The 15,839-nt window shown below is 48.7% G+C and overlaps 1 protein-coding gene across 31 annotated transcripts in view; it reads right to left on the bottom strand.

Moving 5' to 3' along the window:
• Positions 1 to 235: 235 nt before the first annotated feature.
• Positions 236 to 15,839, bottom strand: part of Kiaa1217 (KIAA1217 ortholog) — a 744,735-nt gene continuing 729,131 nt past the window's right edge. For 18 of the 31 annotated variants that reach the window (XM_087207135.1, XM_087207139.1, XM_087207140.1 and 15 more), the window contains 8 exons: positions 13,273 to 13,436; positions 12,300 to 12,467; positions 9,590 to 9,709; positions 5,008 to 5,043; positions 4,791 to 4,865; positions 3,086 to 4,693; positions 2,465 to 2,587; positions 236 to 1,857 (listed from right to left, as the gene is read on the bottom strand). In XM_087207135.1, coding sequence (XP_087063261.1) covers positions 1,387 to 1,857; positions 2,465 to 2,587; positions 3,086 to 4,693; positions 4,791 to 4,865; positions 5,008 to 5,043; positions 9,590 to 9,709; positions 12,300 to 12,467; positions 13,273 to 13,436 — 2,765 coding nt within the window. In that variant the 3' untranslated portion in view covers positions 236 to 1,386. Of the gene's footprint in view, positions 2,588 to 3,085; positions 4,694 to 4,790; positions 4,866 to 5,007; positions 5,044 to 9,589; positions 9,710 to 12,299; positions 12,468 to 13,272; positions 13,437 to 15,839 lie in introns of all 31 variants that reach the window. The other 13 variants (XM_087207130.1, XM_087207124.1, XM_087207129.1 and 10 more) reach the window with 7 other exon arrangements.

Here is a 15,839-nt window from a genome sequence, read left to right as displayed (position 1 = left end):
TGGCTGTCAGCCTCTGAGAAGCCCCAGGAAAGAGTCAGCAGCCCACACCCAAGGCTCCACACTTGCAATTAATTTATTAGGCCCCTCATCAGCCCCCAGCGCTTTCCGAAAAGCAGCAGCATCCGAGCGGATGTTACAGGTTTTATAATGCCCTCAAGCCAAAAACACTTCACCTGGTAAGAACTGCCTGTTGTTCTTTGACTAGGAAGTAATTATAGTGACAAGGTACAAAAAATAATAAGCATGCAGCCCTTTATTTAGTTTTGCAAAGTCTCTGCTTATAGTTCTGTATATTACATGACGGTGTTATACAAATACATTTATTTACAAAAACACTCCAACTGTGCAAATTTGTTGCTTTTTAAAAATGTGTGGATAGTCCCATTTCTACCCATCCCAATATATATTTTTAAAGCATGCATAAAAATTAACTTTGGTGTGGGAAAACTACTCTATGTGTGGTCACATACAGTATTTTTATGTCTATTGGTATTTATATATTTACAAAAGTGGATCAGTTTACAGAACCATACAGAAGTGTACATTTTAAAATCCACAATGTAATAGTGTGGGTGACCAGGTCTCAGAAAATAAAGGGGCTAGATATTCCAAAGAAAACAACTAGAGAATCTCAATATGTTAAAATTTGAAGAAGAAAAGGAAGGAGGAAAAAAAAGGAAAGAAAACTAGCTTGCGTGGGCTAACAAATTATTATACCTACTTTTCATGGCAGTGCAATCGTTTTGATGAATTGCTTCCTAAATATGTCTCCCTATTGGCTTGTGTAGAAGTTCACTGGCTTATCGTCTAGTGTCTACTTTCAAATGTACAATGCTATATAGTATCAAAATGTTTTGGCAAAAAAGATCTTGAAAGGAACCGTGAAGTTTTGACAAAAATAGAAATCTGTAATAAAGCTAAATAACACTAAAATAAAAGGAAATATTATAGTATCTGTTTTACAATTCATATAGTCACACTTGTGTATTTCTCTGTTCACTTCTAGTCTCCATAATGAAAAATATTTTTATACAAAACATACTAAGTTTCTGGAATCATACATGTTTTACATGCTTCATACAATTTTCCCATCTCTCACACAGTTGCTCTCTCCACTCTTCTCGTAGCACATGCTCACTTCCTTTAGTAGGTATTGAGTGTAGACAGTCAACATTATGTAGTTACGACAGCAACAAAGTAAAAAACAAAACACGCTTTACCGAAATCTATCAATCCAGTACTGAGCAGACACTATGCACGAAGCCTCAAATGGTACAGCGCTATTTTACATTCTCTGGTAAACACAGTTGTAGACTGCTAAAAGGAAAAGAAAAAAACAAAAAGAAGAAGAAGTAATTCCAGCTTGCGCCGCACAGGATTTGGCCTTTACGAGGTCTCCTTTGCTGTGGACGGGGTGGCTTTGCCGGAACTTCCGTTCTGCGCCTTGTAGCTGGTGAGGCTGGGGGCGTGGACGATCCTGACGGCCCTGGCGCCCTGGGTCAGGGAGGGCGGGGAGAGGGCCGCGCGGCCGTTGGGCGTCTGCGGTGAGGAGCCGGGGTGGGGGCCCTTCCCCGCGTGAGCCGCGGGGCTCTGGGACTTCAAGGAGCCGTTAGGGACGGACGGGATGAGGCAGGCGGAGAGCGAGAGCACCGGCCGTCCTGCTTGGGGGCTGAGAGGGTTAGAAGCGGTCGCCGGTTTAGCAGCCGGTGGATGAGGGAGGTTAGAGCCGTCAGCACTAGCGGAGGGCAGGGAACTGCTTTTCCCAGAGCTGGGAGAAAGGGCTGGAATCTTAGAAGCAGGTAAGGACGGGGAAGTAGGCTTACAATCCCCACCAGCTTTCTTAGCACTTCCATTAGCCTGCGAACAGAGACGGTGGAGACAGTGTCAGAAGGCGCCGGCCACACAGCCCGTCTGAGATCACTCAGCAACACAAGGGCCACACGGTGGGAGGCCTGCGCTAGCTCCCGGCTTTGGTGGCCCTGGAGGAGCACCCGCGCACAGCAAAGGACGCGGCCCACAGACAGGAGGCAGGGCTGCGCGGACGGCGCTCCGCCTCCATTCCCGAGGGCCAGGGCGGCCACGCGTGCGTGGGGAAGAGGACCGGGCGGCGGGGCACCGGGGGGGCGTGACTGTGCTTCCATCGGACAGACGTTAGTACGGCTGACTTAGGGGCAGTTCAACCACAGTGTTCTGACGCAGCGCTACATCCACAAACAATTCCACTGGCCCGGCACCGTGTTAACAGTGAAATCTGCAGTCATCAGTAAAAGAGGTTTTATTGCATGCATACGAGCGCGTGGAGAGAGGAGTAACAGAGGTGTCTCAGACTCTCTTCATGCCCCCCATCCAGGGTGCCTAGTAAACCGTGTCCTACACAGGAAACACAGGATTTGGTATAAGCTAACAAGAGCTGCTTCTTAATTGCAACAGTGTCCATCCAAAAGTGGGTTTAGGGTAAAACTACCTGACGGAGCTGGCGGGGGTCCTGCAGTTTGGACTGCTTGCTGGGCTTGTCCAGGCTGGCGGGGCGGCTCTTGGAGCTCATGGGGACGGGCATCCGGCTCGTTGGAGGGGTCCCACTGGAGGCCTGCGGAAGGTCAGCGAGAGAGGGAGAGAAAAGGAGGTGCGTGAGTGGACCGTGCCCCACGCTGCCCCACGGTGCGCAGAAGGTTGAGGTGAGAGGCCAGAACCCTGCATGCAGGACAGATGGAGGAGACACCGACTGCAGTTAATCAGAAGAATCACACAGAATCACTGCTCACTACTGATCCGTCGGATTTTAATGTGAGTATCAGCGCAATCATTCCAACAGGCGGCTGGCCCGCCATCCTCGGGTGTACCCAGCACCGATCAGCAACAGACGTAAACACAGGATCGATTAGCGGTTAGACACCTAGGTGCTGCTGCTTGGAAGGTGAGGGAGACAGGAGGAGAAAAGGGCATCATGGCGAACACACAAACGACACGAGCCACCTGAAAGGAAGCAATTAAATCACAAGACACCCTTTGCTAACGGTGATTACGGCAGGTTTGTGAGAAAGCAGCCGGGGAGGGGTCTTTCCACTTTTCCACCAGACCAAGATACCTTACGTGAAGCCGAAGATATGGATGTGGGGGGCTCTGGGGCAGGGGGGGCTTCATCCAGAGCTAGCAAGTTTCGGGGAGAGGCCTCGTGGGCCGAGCCTGCCCCCGAATCTCTGTCGGAAGTACAGGAAGTTTCCACTAGGGCTTTGGGATTCATTTCACTGATGGTGTTTTCCAGCTGTTTTAGGGTCTGCTCCAGGCTGTCCAGCGTCCTGTAGGTATTTTTTCTGATCTCGTCGGTTCTCGAAATCTGACAGGTGCTGTCTTGCCTCGGCTGCTCTTGTCTACTAGTCGCATTTTTCAAGGCGTCCTCAGGCTGTGACCGGCTGATCTCGAACCGCCTGGCTTCTTTGTGCTGCTTCAGGGCGCCGTCCTCCTCCTCCTCCTCGTAGACCACCACTTGGAGGGTCTTCTTTCCTGTCTTGGTTCCGGTGCGAATCGCCTGAGTGAGGGCAGCAAGTTGCTTTTTAGGGAACTTGAATTTAAACTTTTTCTTGGGGCTTTCAAATTGGTCATCGGCCGTGTCACACTTGCCGTCAGAATTGGGGAAGTCTGCTGCACTGGACGTGCTTGGCTCGCTTTGATACGTTTCCTGTCCTCCCGAGGTCCTGGTCTCCGTGGACAGGAGGCCTGGCTGGAATTTCGTTACCTCCTGCTGTCCCACGCGAAGACTGCCAGGGGCCACCTGCGGAAGGGACTTTTGGGAAGTGTTATTCTGGACGGCGGGGTCTCCATTCTCCTCCTCCTCCTCCTCCTCCTCCTCCTCCTCTATCTTTTCCTCTGTCATCATTCTCTCCAGCTCCTCATCACACTCCTCAAAGATGGTGGAAAGCCTCTTGTAGGCAGACCGGATGTCCATGGGCTCCTCAAAAATGATGATGACTGGCTTTTTGTCCAGGCACACGACTGGCTCTTCATGTTCAGCCCCTTCCTGTTGTGAAGCTGTCTCCTTCCTGGCATCGATGTTCACCGTCTGGACCTCCTGCCCCTTCTGGCTCACTATAGCATGGACCTCACCACTGGACAGGACCTGGACAGCGGTTTTGGTAATCATGAAGGCGATGTTGTCGGCGGCGGCATTCTCTTCGGTGGGAGATCTTGGGGTAGACTCTCCCTTCTCACGAGGAGAAGCCCCATTACTCTGCCTTGTCGCTTTGGGTCTCAGCACAACTTGGCCAGGATCTGTCATGAGCGTGGCTTGATCTTGCATCTTGATCTCGCGGACGCTCGGCTCTGTTGACCACGCGGTGGCGGGAATGTGAGGCTTCTCTGTGTTTTCTTGTGCTTGCTGACCCGTCTCTTTCATCTTCCCATAAGTCACCTCCAGAGCCTCAGTGTCAGGTAGCGGGTGCTGCAGTGCTGGGACTTCAGGCCCTTTGTTTATTTCATCTTCGAGGGAATGAATTCCAGTGAGAATGAAATTGACCTTCGGCACATTTTTCTGGGAATAGTTTCTGCTGTCCCTGAATAAAGTTTTATTGGATAGGGAACTTTCCTTCATTAGGTTGTCAGTTTTATATTCTGATATTCTTGATGCCTCAGGAATACTATTCTCCAGTCCTGTTTCCCACTTAAGAGGGTCCCCGGGTCTCCGAACCCCCGTGGCAACCTGCGAGGGGAACCACACATATTAATCAGAAATGGGTCAGCACAGGAAATGAACTAAGCTGCATGGATTACCTGGAGCACAGGTCTGGTGAACTCACCTGAGACTCCACATGGGGCCCATTTTCATATTCAACATCAGATTTCTGAACATCTTCGTGGAAAAATTCCAAATTCTGGTAGAACAGTGTAGGATACATTACTTCACAACCCCCCCCCCAAGTGGACTGTAACTAAATCATTCCTTTAATTACATTTCCAAACATGCTGCCAAGCACAACTGCAACACGCCAAACCAAAGCCTGCAGCTCTGTTTACCTGGGCTTGCTTTGTCCTCCAGCTTCCAAAAATGCCCTGCGTTTGCACAAGATGAAAATTTCAATTAGCAAAGTATTTCATGTGTTTCAGCTTTTGTGGAGGAGCAGTTAAAAGAATAAAGGGACCCATCAGCATCTGATCCCGAGCTTAGAATCTACAAAGAAACTGCAGAAAGCACAATGCATGGGGCAAGCAGAATGTCCGGATTCTGATCTAGACCCGCCTCTCTACTGAGCGACGTTAGGGAAGTTGTTATTTTACTTCTCCGGGCCTCAGTTTCCTTGCTCCATGAATGGAGGGATAAGACCAAGAGGTTTCTCACGTCTGCCCCTGTCACCTAGCTGTTTCAGTCCTGTGCTCACTTGGGTACTGGAAATTGAACCCGGGGATTTACGCGTGCCGGCAAATGCTCGACCACTGAGCCACACGTCCCCAGCCCTTTACACTTTATTTTGTGATAGGTTCTTGCCATGTTGCCCAGCTGAGTCTCACACTTGTGACCTAGAGTAGCTGGAATTACTTATCTGTGTCACCAAATCTTACCCATCTCTGCTTCATTCATGAAAATTGTCCTAGAAAGACTTCTGCATTGGTTTGGTGTGGTCATTTTGGGATGGGAAAGAAAGAAACAAACCAACCTTTATTTCTCCCTGGTCAAGCGACAGATTGAAAATATCCCTGCAGTTTGTACTACAAGTGTCAAAATAACCTTCAGATTAGTACTAACCACGACAGTCAAATTCAAATTTACGGTGTTGCTGCCGCCCCAGCGGGGGCTCATGCGGCCCTCAATGGCGAGAGAGGGGAGGACGTGCTGCGAAATGCAGGAGCAGGTGACTGTCACGGTGCAGACACTGCAGACACCCAGGTGGTGGCCTCTTGAAGTGACCAAGGGACAGAGTAAGCCGGCTGCATGAAGCTGCTGCTGGCCTAAGCTTGTTTTGTTTAATAAGTGAAGGAATACGCTGTAAGACAGTGACGTGACGCGAATACACGGCGCAGACCCAGCTGCTATCAGAGCACCGTGCACGCACAGGATTGTGCTGCCGCAGGTCTGTTCCATCGGCCTCACTCTCCGCACGCATGCGCGCACGCACGCATGCGTGATCCCTGTGCTGGGACCTTGGCACGGTGAGTGTCAGGAGGGCAGAGAGTGTGCGGCTGGCTCTCTATCTCCGTGGGATCCCCATGGTACACAGGTCCACCACTGACCACAGTGTCATTATGTGGAGGTGCATGCGTGACTGTCACCTGAACACAAAACATACACTTATAGGAAGATGGCGACTATGACATCCTGATTCAGATGTTTTTCTGCTTTCTTTTGTGGTGCTGGGGATGGAACCTAGGGCTTCGAATGTGCTCGACAAACGCGCTACCACTGTGCCACTCTGCCAGCCCGAGTCAGCCTGTATCCTCTGCATCTCACTGTGCACCTTTCATGGTCTGTATCTTACAATGCAGAGCAAAGATGCATTTCTGAGGGCCCCACCCGCACTCAGAAGCAAAGGACCCAACCGTGAGGGTGCAGGCAGTCCGAGCGCTCTGGGCAGCCCGGGCTTTGCAGCCTGGCATGTGAGCGCCTCGGGCCCTGCATAACCCAGCACTAGCAAGGCCTCCTCACTGCACGGCGCTGCTGCCCTTTCTCCTTGCCACAGAAGCCCAAGAGGACATGGTGATTATAACTGGGCAGAACACAATCCCAGCAAAGGTAATTTTGTTAAAGCAGTGACAACGTAACAAAGCACACTCATCCAGGCCGGGCCAAAGTCAACCCAGAGCAGTCCTCCTGCCCTGGTTAAAAATGGAAAGAGTGTTCACACACATTCAGGAGCAACACACAGACGACCAAGTCAGTGTTAATCACATGGCAGTCGTCCCACGGTAAAGGTACATGAGTTACCAGATAACTCCTGTTTAGCCTCTGTTTGTATCCCACAAAGTCCCCTAACAATGGCAGGGAACCATGTGCTGCACATGAACCACAGGATTTCTTTTGGGACCTTCAATTTAGATGAGACAACTACATCAAGTAAAAGGTCTTAAGGAAAGAAGTAAGGGGCTCCAGCCTACAGTTTCAGCTGTTAAAACGGTAGGTAGCATATTACACCATGGCATAAGAGAGAGGACACTCACTGAATCAAAGAAGGCATCGGCCTGGGATCTCCTGCGGACACAGCCTGGCTGGTGCCCCACTGTCTGCATCTACCGGGGTAAGGCCGGCACTGTCCTGGTTAGGCAGGGCCTGTGTATACCCCGTTAAACATTTCCAAGGTCACCCTGCACATGTGCATTTTAATTCCAATCTGGTAGCAGGAATACTCTAATGGCAAATCACTAAGTTGAAGATGTCACATGTAGTTTTCACATAAGCTATTATTTTTATCACTGGATTAGAAAAAGGAATAAATGTATCAAAACAAGTGCATGAGCTTCATCCACAATAACTTGATCACAGTCATCCTATAAATACACAATGCTTTCTTAGTCTTTGACAGTGAAGACTCTGCCTGAAAGGTAATTAAGCCTCTTGGATATTTGTTTTTAGACCCCCAAATACGGACTTCTTAGGCAATTGGAGAACCACACTCAGTATGCATATGGACAATAAACCAAAATTAGAGACATATGATAGGCAAGTTATATAAAAGTGCAGTACAAGTCTGGAGGCTTTGTTATGATAGGAAAAAATTTTAAGAAAACATTTGATTTATGAAAGGATAAATGAATAGCCAAGGTAGAGATTAATAATGACAAAAACTGGGGGACTAGTCTAATACTTAGTATTATAAAACAGACCCACCCAATGGCTACACAGTAATGGCGCAGAGTAGTTCCTGCAGTTAGACCCAGTGCCGGGCAGTGCTGCTTTCCTGATGGATCATGATTGCAAGGGGAGAAATCTTGGGCTGGGGATGGAGCTCAGTGGTTCCTATGCCTGCCTGGCAAACGCAAGGTCCTCAGTTCGATCCCCGGTACCAGGAAAAAAAAGACACGAAATCTCATGCAAGATTCTAGCCAATAAGAAAAATTCCACCGCAAGACAATGACTTCCTCCAGAGAGATCTTTGAGAAGTTTCAGTTCCCTGTCAGGGTTTTAGACAGAAACAATCACATTGGCCCATGGACCTGCAGGGCCTTAAGAGTTAGTTTCACTAAGGCCACAAAGGAAAACTCCATAAGCAGAAAAAGTAATATACTTCCAATGTGATCTCATGGGTTTAATTCAAATGAGTACATTTTCTTCATATGCAAGATTTATCAGGAATAATGTAATAATCGCCCCTGGTACAAAAACAGATCTCTTTCCTCTTTCTTTCTTTCTTTATTTTTGGTACTGGGGATGGAACTCAGGACCTTGTGCTTGTGAGGCAGGCGGCGGAACCACTGCGCTAAATCCCCGGCCCACTTTCCTCTTTATTTTTTAGTTTGAGACAGAGTGTTGTCAGGTCGCTGAGTTTCCCAGGCTGGGCTCAAACTTGCAGTCCTTCTGCCTCAGCCTCCCAGAGCACTCGGACTACAGATGGGGCTGTGCACCACGCCTGGGAGAAAGCTCCCTGCTCCTGATGAGAGCTTCATGCGCCTGCGAGTGGTAGACGCCGCTCACATGGGGCTCGTGAGGCCTTGGAGCCAGACGGGAGCAGGTGCTTGGGGGTTGGGTTAGATTGGTCCTCCATACTGTGTGATAAGGTCTCCACCTTCCTGACCTTAGCACCACTGGAACAGGTGCACTGACGCTCATGTGTCTGCCTGTAAGGGAAAGTGGTGACCCTGAACTCTGCAATGTAAGTTCTTGGTTAGAACTTGAATCCATACAGGTTTTATCCTAAAATTTATATGGACTCTTAATTAAACTAAGGTGACTCTGAATCCTCAAATCAAAAATGCTGTAGATTCAACTTTAATTTGCAGTTCCAAAAGTCAGGCGAAATCCTTTCCCTAAAGTACTTAGGGAATGACAACCACAAATATATTTTAGCACCAAAATTATATTGAACTTAGCTTACTGTCTTGGAAGATATACTTTAAAAATTGGTAACACCCTGCACAAATTCTGTTTGGCAGCCCTAGATGTAGATGCAAATACATACTTGTATGTTTCCACAATTCCACCTTTGTACATATGTGGTGAAAGGTATTTTCTGCTGTGAATTTCTTCCCTGAATCTGAGGTTTTTACCTAGCTTTAACATCAATTTTTTGATTTGTTTTCTACAGGATATAGAAAAACTCCTGAATACTTGGTCACTAGGTTTTGTTTTGTTTTTAAAAATTGTCCTAGAAAATCTTTTTTTTTTTTTTTTTTTTTAGAAAATCTTGAAAGGTATGGGAAGATACTGTCTAGCTTTTCCATACACTACTGTATTCCACGCAGAAGAACATGGCGTTTGTATGCTAGAAACCTGAGCCAGATATCTCTGATCTTAACCTAAACCTGTGTCTCTATTAGTTTAAAAAAAAAAGGAGAGAGAGGGAAAGAGAGAGAGGAATGAAGCCCAAGTGCAGGAGGCCGTGTTAGTGTCAGAGCAAGGGAGGAAGGGCTGTCTGGCCACGGGGCAGGTGTGCAGTGGCCACCTCGTTACCTTCTTCTCCTTGGGCAGGGCTGTGGCACCTGGCCTAGTGTCGTTAACGTGGCTGTCAGCCCGGGACTGCTCAGCATGACTGTGTGAGTTTATATCCATAAGGGAACACTTCTGGAATGCCTAAGGAATCAAAATATGGAGGTTAGCAGGGCCCCAAGGGTACAGGAGAGAAGAGGGAAACACACGGGAGTCCAGAGGTGTGCAGCGCCCAGCCCTGGCCCTGCAAGCTGGCTCACACCCCGGAGGCAGCACCCTGAAATCCTGCTCCCCGCTGGGCCGCAAGTCCGCAGGGTGGCCTTCAGGCAGAGCCCAGGGAAAGGCTTTCTTACCAGGACAAAGTGGACAGAGCCCTATGGGGGACACCCTCAGCCCGCAATGGAGCTCGGGGAGAACACCTGCTTAACATGTGTGAGGTCCTGGGTTCAAAACCTAGCACCAAAAAAAAAAGGGAGAAGGAACACCTTTCTTCTGTGTGGGGGAACTCGAGTTGCATCAAAATGTTGAATATGCAAGATAATTAAATCAAAAAGATATCCTTCTTCTTCCTCCCTCTTTTACTAGCTTTATTGAAATTACAGAACAAAAAAAGCTCCACAGGACATTTTAACCCTCTAAACCCTCAAACTGTCCTTTAGCAACCACTCTCTGAGACAGTGATGGGTCCTCCCACGCTCTGAGGCCAGCTCACAATCAAGTGAGGCTCCTGGGCCCCGGAACTGCCTGAGCTACAGAGATTTGCCGCTGCCGGCCAGCTGTGATCACTGCGCGGGCCAGTCCTCACACAGAGAGAAAGTACAGGCTGGATCCACAGGGCTAAGACACTACAGGCACCCCAGGCTCGGAAACTCTGGCCGCAGGAGAGACCATGAGCAGGGACCCAAGTGTGGGAAAACAGTGGTCTCAACACCCCACTTACACTACCGAAACCCCAGCCACACTCAGGGAAGAGCGAAATCAGAATCTCTGGGTGGCAGGATAGTTTTCCTTTACAACTCCCCCTTCTAATAAGGTGATCAATCATCTTAAATAATTGCTAGTGGCTTCTTTAAATGTCAAGTGTCGGACTTCATGACTGCCTGTCTTTCTGTTCTCACTGCTGCGCTCCCTGCTGCCCCGTGGAAAGCCAGTCCTGCCGGTGCCCTGGCTCTGTGGTTTATCTTGGATGTGTGTGACGAGGTCATTTGCCATTTGCTTTGGGCTCTTAGGGTCTGGATGCTGCAGCTCGTGTGTTTCTTCCTCAGTGTCCAGTGACATGGACCACAGGAAGCTGCCCCACGACCGCTCTTAGAGGATACAGTCTCCTCGTCCTGCCTGGGATCGAGCTCCAGGGTGCGCCCAGGCAAAGAAACCAGCACAGCCGCTGAGCCATGGCCAGCTTTCTGGGCCATCAGCCTGGGTCTTTATCCCAGTAGGAGGGTTCGGTTGAGTTAGGGGCGCAGCTCTTAATTCACCACTGTTAAGTAGCTACTGATCACAGGCCGAGAAGCGGGACACTGCTTTCTGTAAGGTGGTCATCAAAGGTAGAGACTTCGGTGGAGGAAAACATCATCAAGTGGTGGGACGGTGGCACTCATGGCAGACGTGTGACTGGATTACTCAGCAGTCTGAAAGTTCCTAACTTTAGAAAGCTACGCTTCCCGTGAATGTGTGTCCGAGCAGTCTAAAAGGCTGTGAACAGCCTGGTGGAGGGACTGTCCCAGGCCGACCTGTGAGCTGTGGGGGCTGGAGAGGATTCCTGTGCCTGCCACACCATCAGGAGCCCCAACTTCCCTGTAAAATCCAAACAGCTCAATTTGGGTAGTCATCACCATGGAAACCAGAGTAAACAAGTGTCTTGGAAATACATGGTTTGAAATTTCTCCCTCCTCCAAATGAAATCTGAAAACTGACAGGCCTGCACAAAACCACGGGTGCAGCGGTGACATTCCAGCATGTGCCGAGGCCCCCAGCAAGCTGCAGTCTGACTATGCTCGACAGAAGCATCACATAGTAAGCGTGAGTCAACCAAAACACACACGCCTGTAATTAACAACGTCTCAGAGCACACTTTGAGGGCAGATTCACATTCGTGGTCAGAATAGGGGATCAGTTTTACCTATAGCCCTTGTAGCCTATCCTTAATCTCGTGAGTCAACTATGGCGATGAGTTAAAAAGTAAACACCTAAAGTAGTAAAGCAGAGTTTCCCCAATAGCCCAAGGAAAACAGGGAACAAAATGATTGAGCTCTGCAGAATCTGTGACAAGATGTCACTGAACAGGAAGCTGGTATGAGCTACAGGAGGCCGGTCGCTGTCCCTGAGCCATGATTCAAGGTCCTATGCAAAGGGTGAAGCCAAAGGGCAGGAACTCACACGAAGACCAGTCCTTATCAAGACAAGAGGGGGCTGTCTTCCTCATCCCTGTCTGAACTGCCTTGGAGATGAAGCGGAGAGTTAAGACTAGAACCAAGGAGTAACTCCTACCAGCCGGCGTTAGGGAGGGGTGCAACTGATTTTTCCACACAGCCTTTCGCGAGCTGTCTGGTGAAACCGTCACTCCTCCCACATCTTACACCAGGAGCCTGGTTCCGCATCATCTTAGGAAAGCGGAAGTAACGGCCCGAGGTGCAGCTTACGCGGCCCGGCTCCAGGACCCAGGCGCCCACTAGCTAGCAGCTCTGTGAGCTGCGTGAGAAGGCCGGGAGCCCACAGCGCCACTCTGCCCACACACCTGCAGCTCTGCCATTAGCTTCTCTCCTTCCTCCTCTTCTTCCTCCTCATCCTTCCAGGAAGAGGTAACGGCCAGAGGCGGGGAGGGGGGCCAGGCTGCAGCAGCCTCCTCCACTGCACACTTTGTGGTTCTACTCTGTGGGCTTTGTCCAGCATCTGCGCCACTTGCCTGCGGGAGATTCAAACCACAGAGATTGGCTTAATACCTCCCAGGTGCTAGCAAAAAGGGGCAGGTCACACTGTCTGGTCTCCTGGTTCCCCAGCTCTTGATGTCTAGCCGAAAGGCTATTTTATTCCTTTGTATTTAGTTTGAATTACTGTTTGAATAAGCTGTCATTTGGTGACATGATGGAAGAATTTTAAGAAAACTAATTCCTCAACATTCACTGTCTGCATGAAAGACCTTCCCCTATTTTCTTGAAAATTGTATCTTGTTGGTAGTAGAGGGGAGGTTTTGAAACAGGGTTTCCCTCTGTAGCCCAGGCTGGCCTCAAACTTGGCCTGATCCTCCTGCCTCAGCCTCCCCAGGGCTGGGATTACAGACATGCACCACCACACCCCCCTCTGAAAATTACATTTTAAATTTAATTTAAATAGGAGACAACTTGCCATGTGGAAGCTACAGCTCATTTAACATATTTCTATATAAACTCCTACAACGGGGCCAGCTAATCTCGGTTACCTTTGTAAGACAGTCTCTCTTTTGCTTCCTCCCCCTACCCTGTCTGCATCTTGTGATGCCCCGCTGAGAAAGTAGCTTGTGATTTGCACTTGGCATGTCACAACTAAGGTCAGGTCAGGAGAAAACTCACAGAGCTATGTCTGGTCTACAACACTGGCTGACGTTCCCCATCTGCAGCACCTTCTGGAGATCAGTTTAGCTGGCCTCCATTCCTCTGCCTCACTGCTTTTACATTCAAACACAGAGAGACCTTGTGGAAAGCCTGCCTGCACCCGGGCTCAACCCATCAGACCTTAGAGCTGGTGCTGTCCTTTCTGCTGGTGTAGACCACGTCACCGGACCGCGTGGTGGTGAGTCCCAGCCCCGGCAGGTAGCTCCGCCGAGGGGGTGTTGGGGGTGGAGGGGAGGGCTTCCCCCCCAGCTTGTCCGGGTCCTGTTCTGAATCTGGAGAGTCTTCTGCAAAACAATGTGTTCAGACATCATTTCCAAGTCCGGGTATCGCCATACACATAATGCAATCTGACTTAAAAACGTCCTCTTCTCTCCGTAGAACAGTGGTGGAGAGCATAGACTCTGAAGGGTGCCTGGGTTTACATCCCAGCGAGACCCTGCACACGTTACCAGTCTCTACCCCAGTTTCCCGTCTGTCAGTTTGTTAACTAGCTATGACACCAATATCTTTACCACTGGGGAGTTCTGAAAATTGAATGACTTATACACAGCCCTTGGTTATTACAGATGCTATGCAAAGTATTAACTGTTACTATTAAACAAATTTTTTGTTATGCAAAAAAGCCAGGTATCACTCAGAAAAATGTAAAAGGAGAAACTAAAGGCAAATCCAAAACTCTCTGCATGGCCTCCCAAGCCGTCATCCTTTCAGTCCAAAAAAGAATAAATAAAATAAAAAAAAAATAGCTCTATCAAGGAGCATTCACGCAGGGGAATGTTAGAGTGGATCTGGCCAAGGGAGGGCCAGAGAGGAAATGGGAATAAAGAACAAAACCAGAGAGGAATTCGGTTTTGGGGTGTGTGTGGAGGGTCACAGAAATGTGCTTGGAAAAGACTCTTTGCTAACAAGAGGAGCAGCAGAGAGGGGTAAAGGAGTCTTTATCACTCAAGTTAGGAGGAGTGGGAGGTGCCTCAGTTTCCCCTGGCATGCAGGCTCATCCTTACGCAAATGGCACCTTAACGGTCCCATTTCTGCTTTTTATCTGCATCTGACCGGAAGGCTCAGGGAGCCACGAGAACTTGCAGTTCAGGATCTGGAGCTCTGTCCCTCCTCTCTCCAGAACGTGGCCTGGCTCTCTAGGAGTGCCTTTCTTCTCTGGGAAACCGAGACTGAGTTGTCTCAAGGAAATTCCTGAATCTCTGGTTAGACCTGGGTAAATCATCAGGGCCACAAGCAAGTGACTCTCGTGCACCAGCACTGGGTGCTCCGTGGCAGCTGTGAAGGGGCCGCAGCCCAGCAGGGGGCGTCCTCGCCTCTCTTCTGGGCCTCCTCACCTTGGTCACTGAGCTTATTTTTAGCAGAGACTCGGGCTGCGTCATGTCAGCAAGACTCTCTCCATTCTTGCTCTTTTGTTTTTTTTTTGGTACCGGGGATTGAACTTGGGACCTTGTGCTTGCGAGGCAGGCAGTGGAACCACTGAGCTACATCCCCGGCCCACCACTCTTGTTATCTCTACTCCCTACTGCAAGGGTCTTGAATAAAGCTTCCTTGCTCTTTTAACAAAGTATCCAGTGAAAATGTTTTTGAACAATGGCCGAGGTTGCAGTCCCTAAATTTCCATTATCTTTTTGATAGGTTTATATTGTTTATTTAAGTAATCAGACAATACCAGAACAAATACGAATGGCTTTTAAAACCTCACATGTAGAATTTTACTTCATTAATAAACACAAATATGTAAAACAGTAACATCATTGGCAAATGGATGAAAATGACAGAAACCAACGTTTACAGGTAATGGATGATGTCTTCTTACATTCCTGGAGACCTGGACATCAGTGGACTATTTCTGAGAAGAAATCAGAGTGTGCATTAAAGAAGGAGGAGGAGGAGGAGGAAGAGGAAGGGAAAGGGAGGAGGAAGAGGAGGGCATGAACATTTTAATGGAGCAAAAATACTGTTGGAAGTAATTTTTAAAATTTGGGTAAAAATGTTTTCCATCTGAAAGTAAAAAGTGAAAAGGAGGGTAACTTAAAAAAAATGTAATGCGACAATTCCATTGTACAAGCATGAGAAGGAACAATTGTGAGAATTGCACTGACGGACTACAGGGCAAAATTAATAATGGAGGACAGAATTATGCAAGACAGAAATGTAACCAAGTGGGCTATTTTATCCATCAGAAATTGGGTGGACAGGGATCGGGACCAAAGCCATCTTTGTGAGAGAAGAACCGTCCCTTCCAGCCCTGTCCTCTCCGGGAGGTTTCTGCCTGGCCGTCCAGGGCCCCCAGGGGAAAAGTGGGAAGAGGGACAAAGTCTCAGAGGAGACCTGGAGATGGTGTCAGCTGGAACTCCAGGCCCATGGGAGGGATTCCAGTCGGTATAAATCAAACCCAGTCGCTGTGCCTTGTCACGGTGGGTAAGAAGGCAATTCCTGTTCAAATTAATGTCAGTTGCTGGACAAGGCACCATTGAACAGGACATTGAAGCAACATTAGGCTGCAAGTAAAATAGCATGATTTTAAGATCAGAATCAAGCCATGGCTTGGCACTGGTGGAAGATCTAATAGCTTGAGTTCTGTGAAAGATACACTTAATGACAGGGGTGCATTCTGAGAAATGTGTCCCTAGGCAATTTTGTTGACATGTAAACACCAGAGTGCGTGTACACAAACTGTAGCTACA

Source organism: Heterocephalus glaber, unplaced genomic scaffold (genome assembly GCF_053883595.1).
Source record: "Heterocephalus glaber isolate CG9 unplaced genomic scaffold, H.glaber_assembly_v1.0 deba00000768, whole genome shotgun sequence".
NCBI classification, from domain to species: domain Eukaryota; kingdom Metazoa; phylum Chordata; class Mammalia; order Rodentia; family Bathyergidae; genus Heterocephalus; species Heterocephalus glaber.
This window is presented reverse-complemented; position numbering and strand designations above follow the sequence as displayed.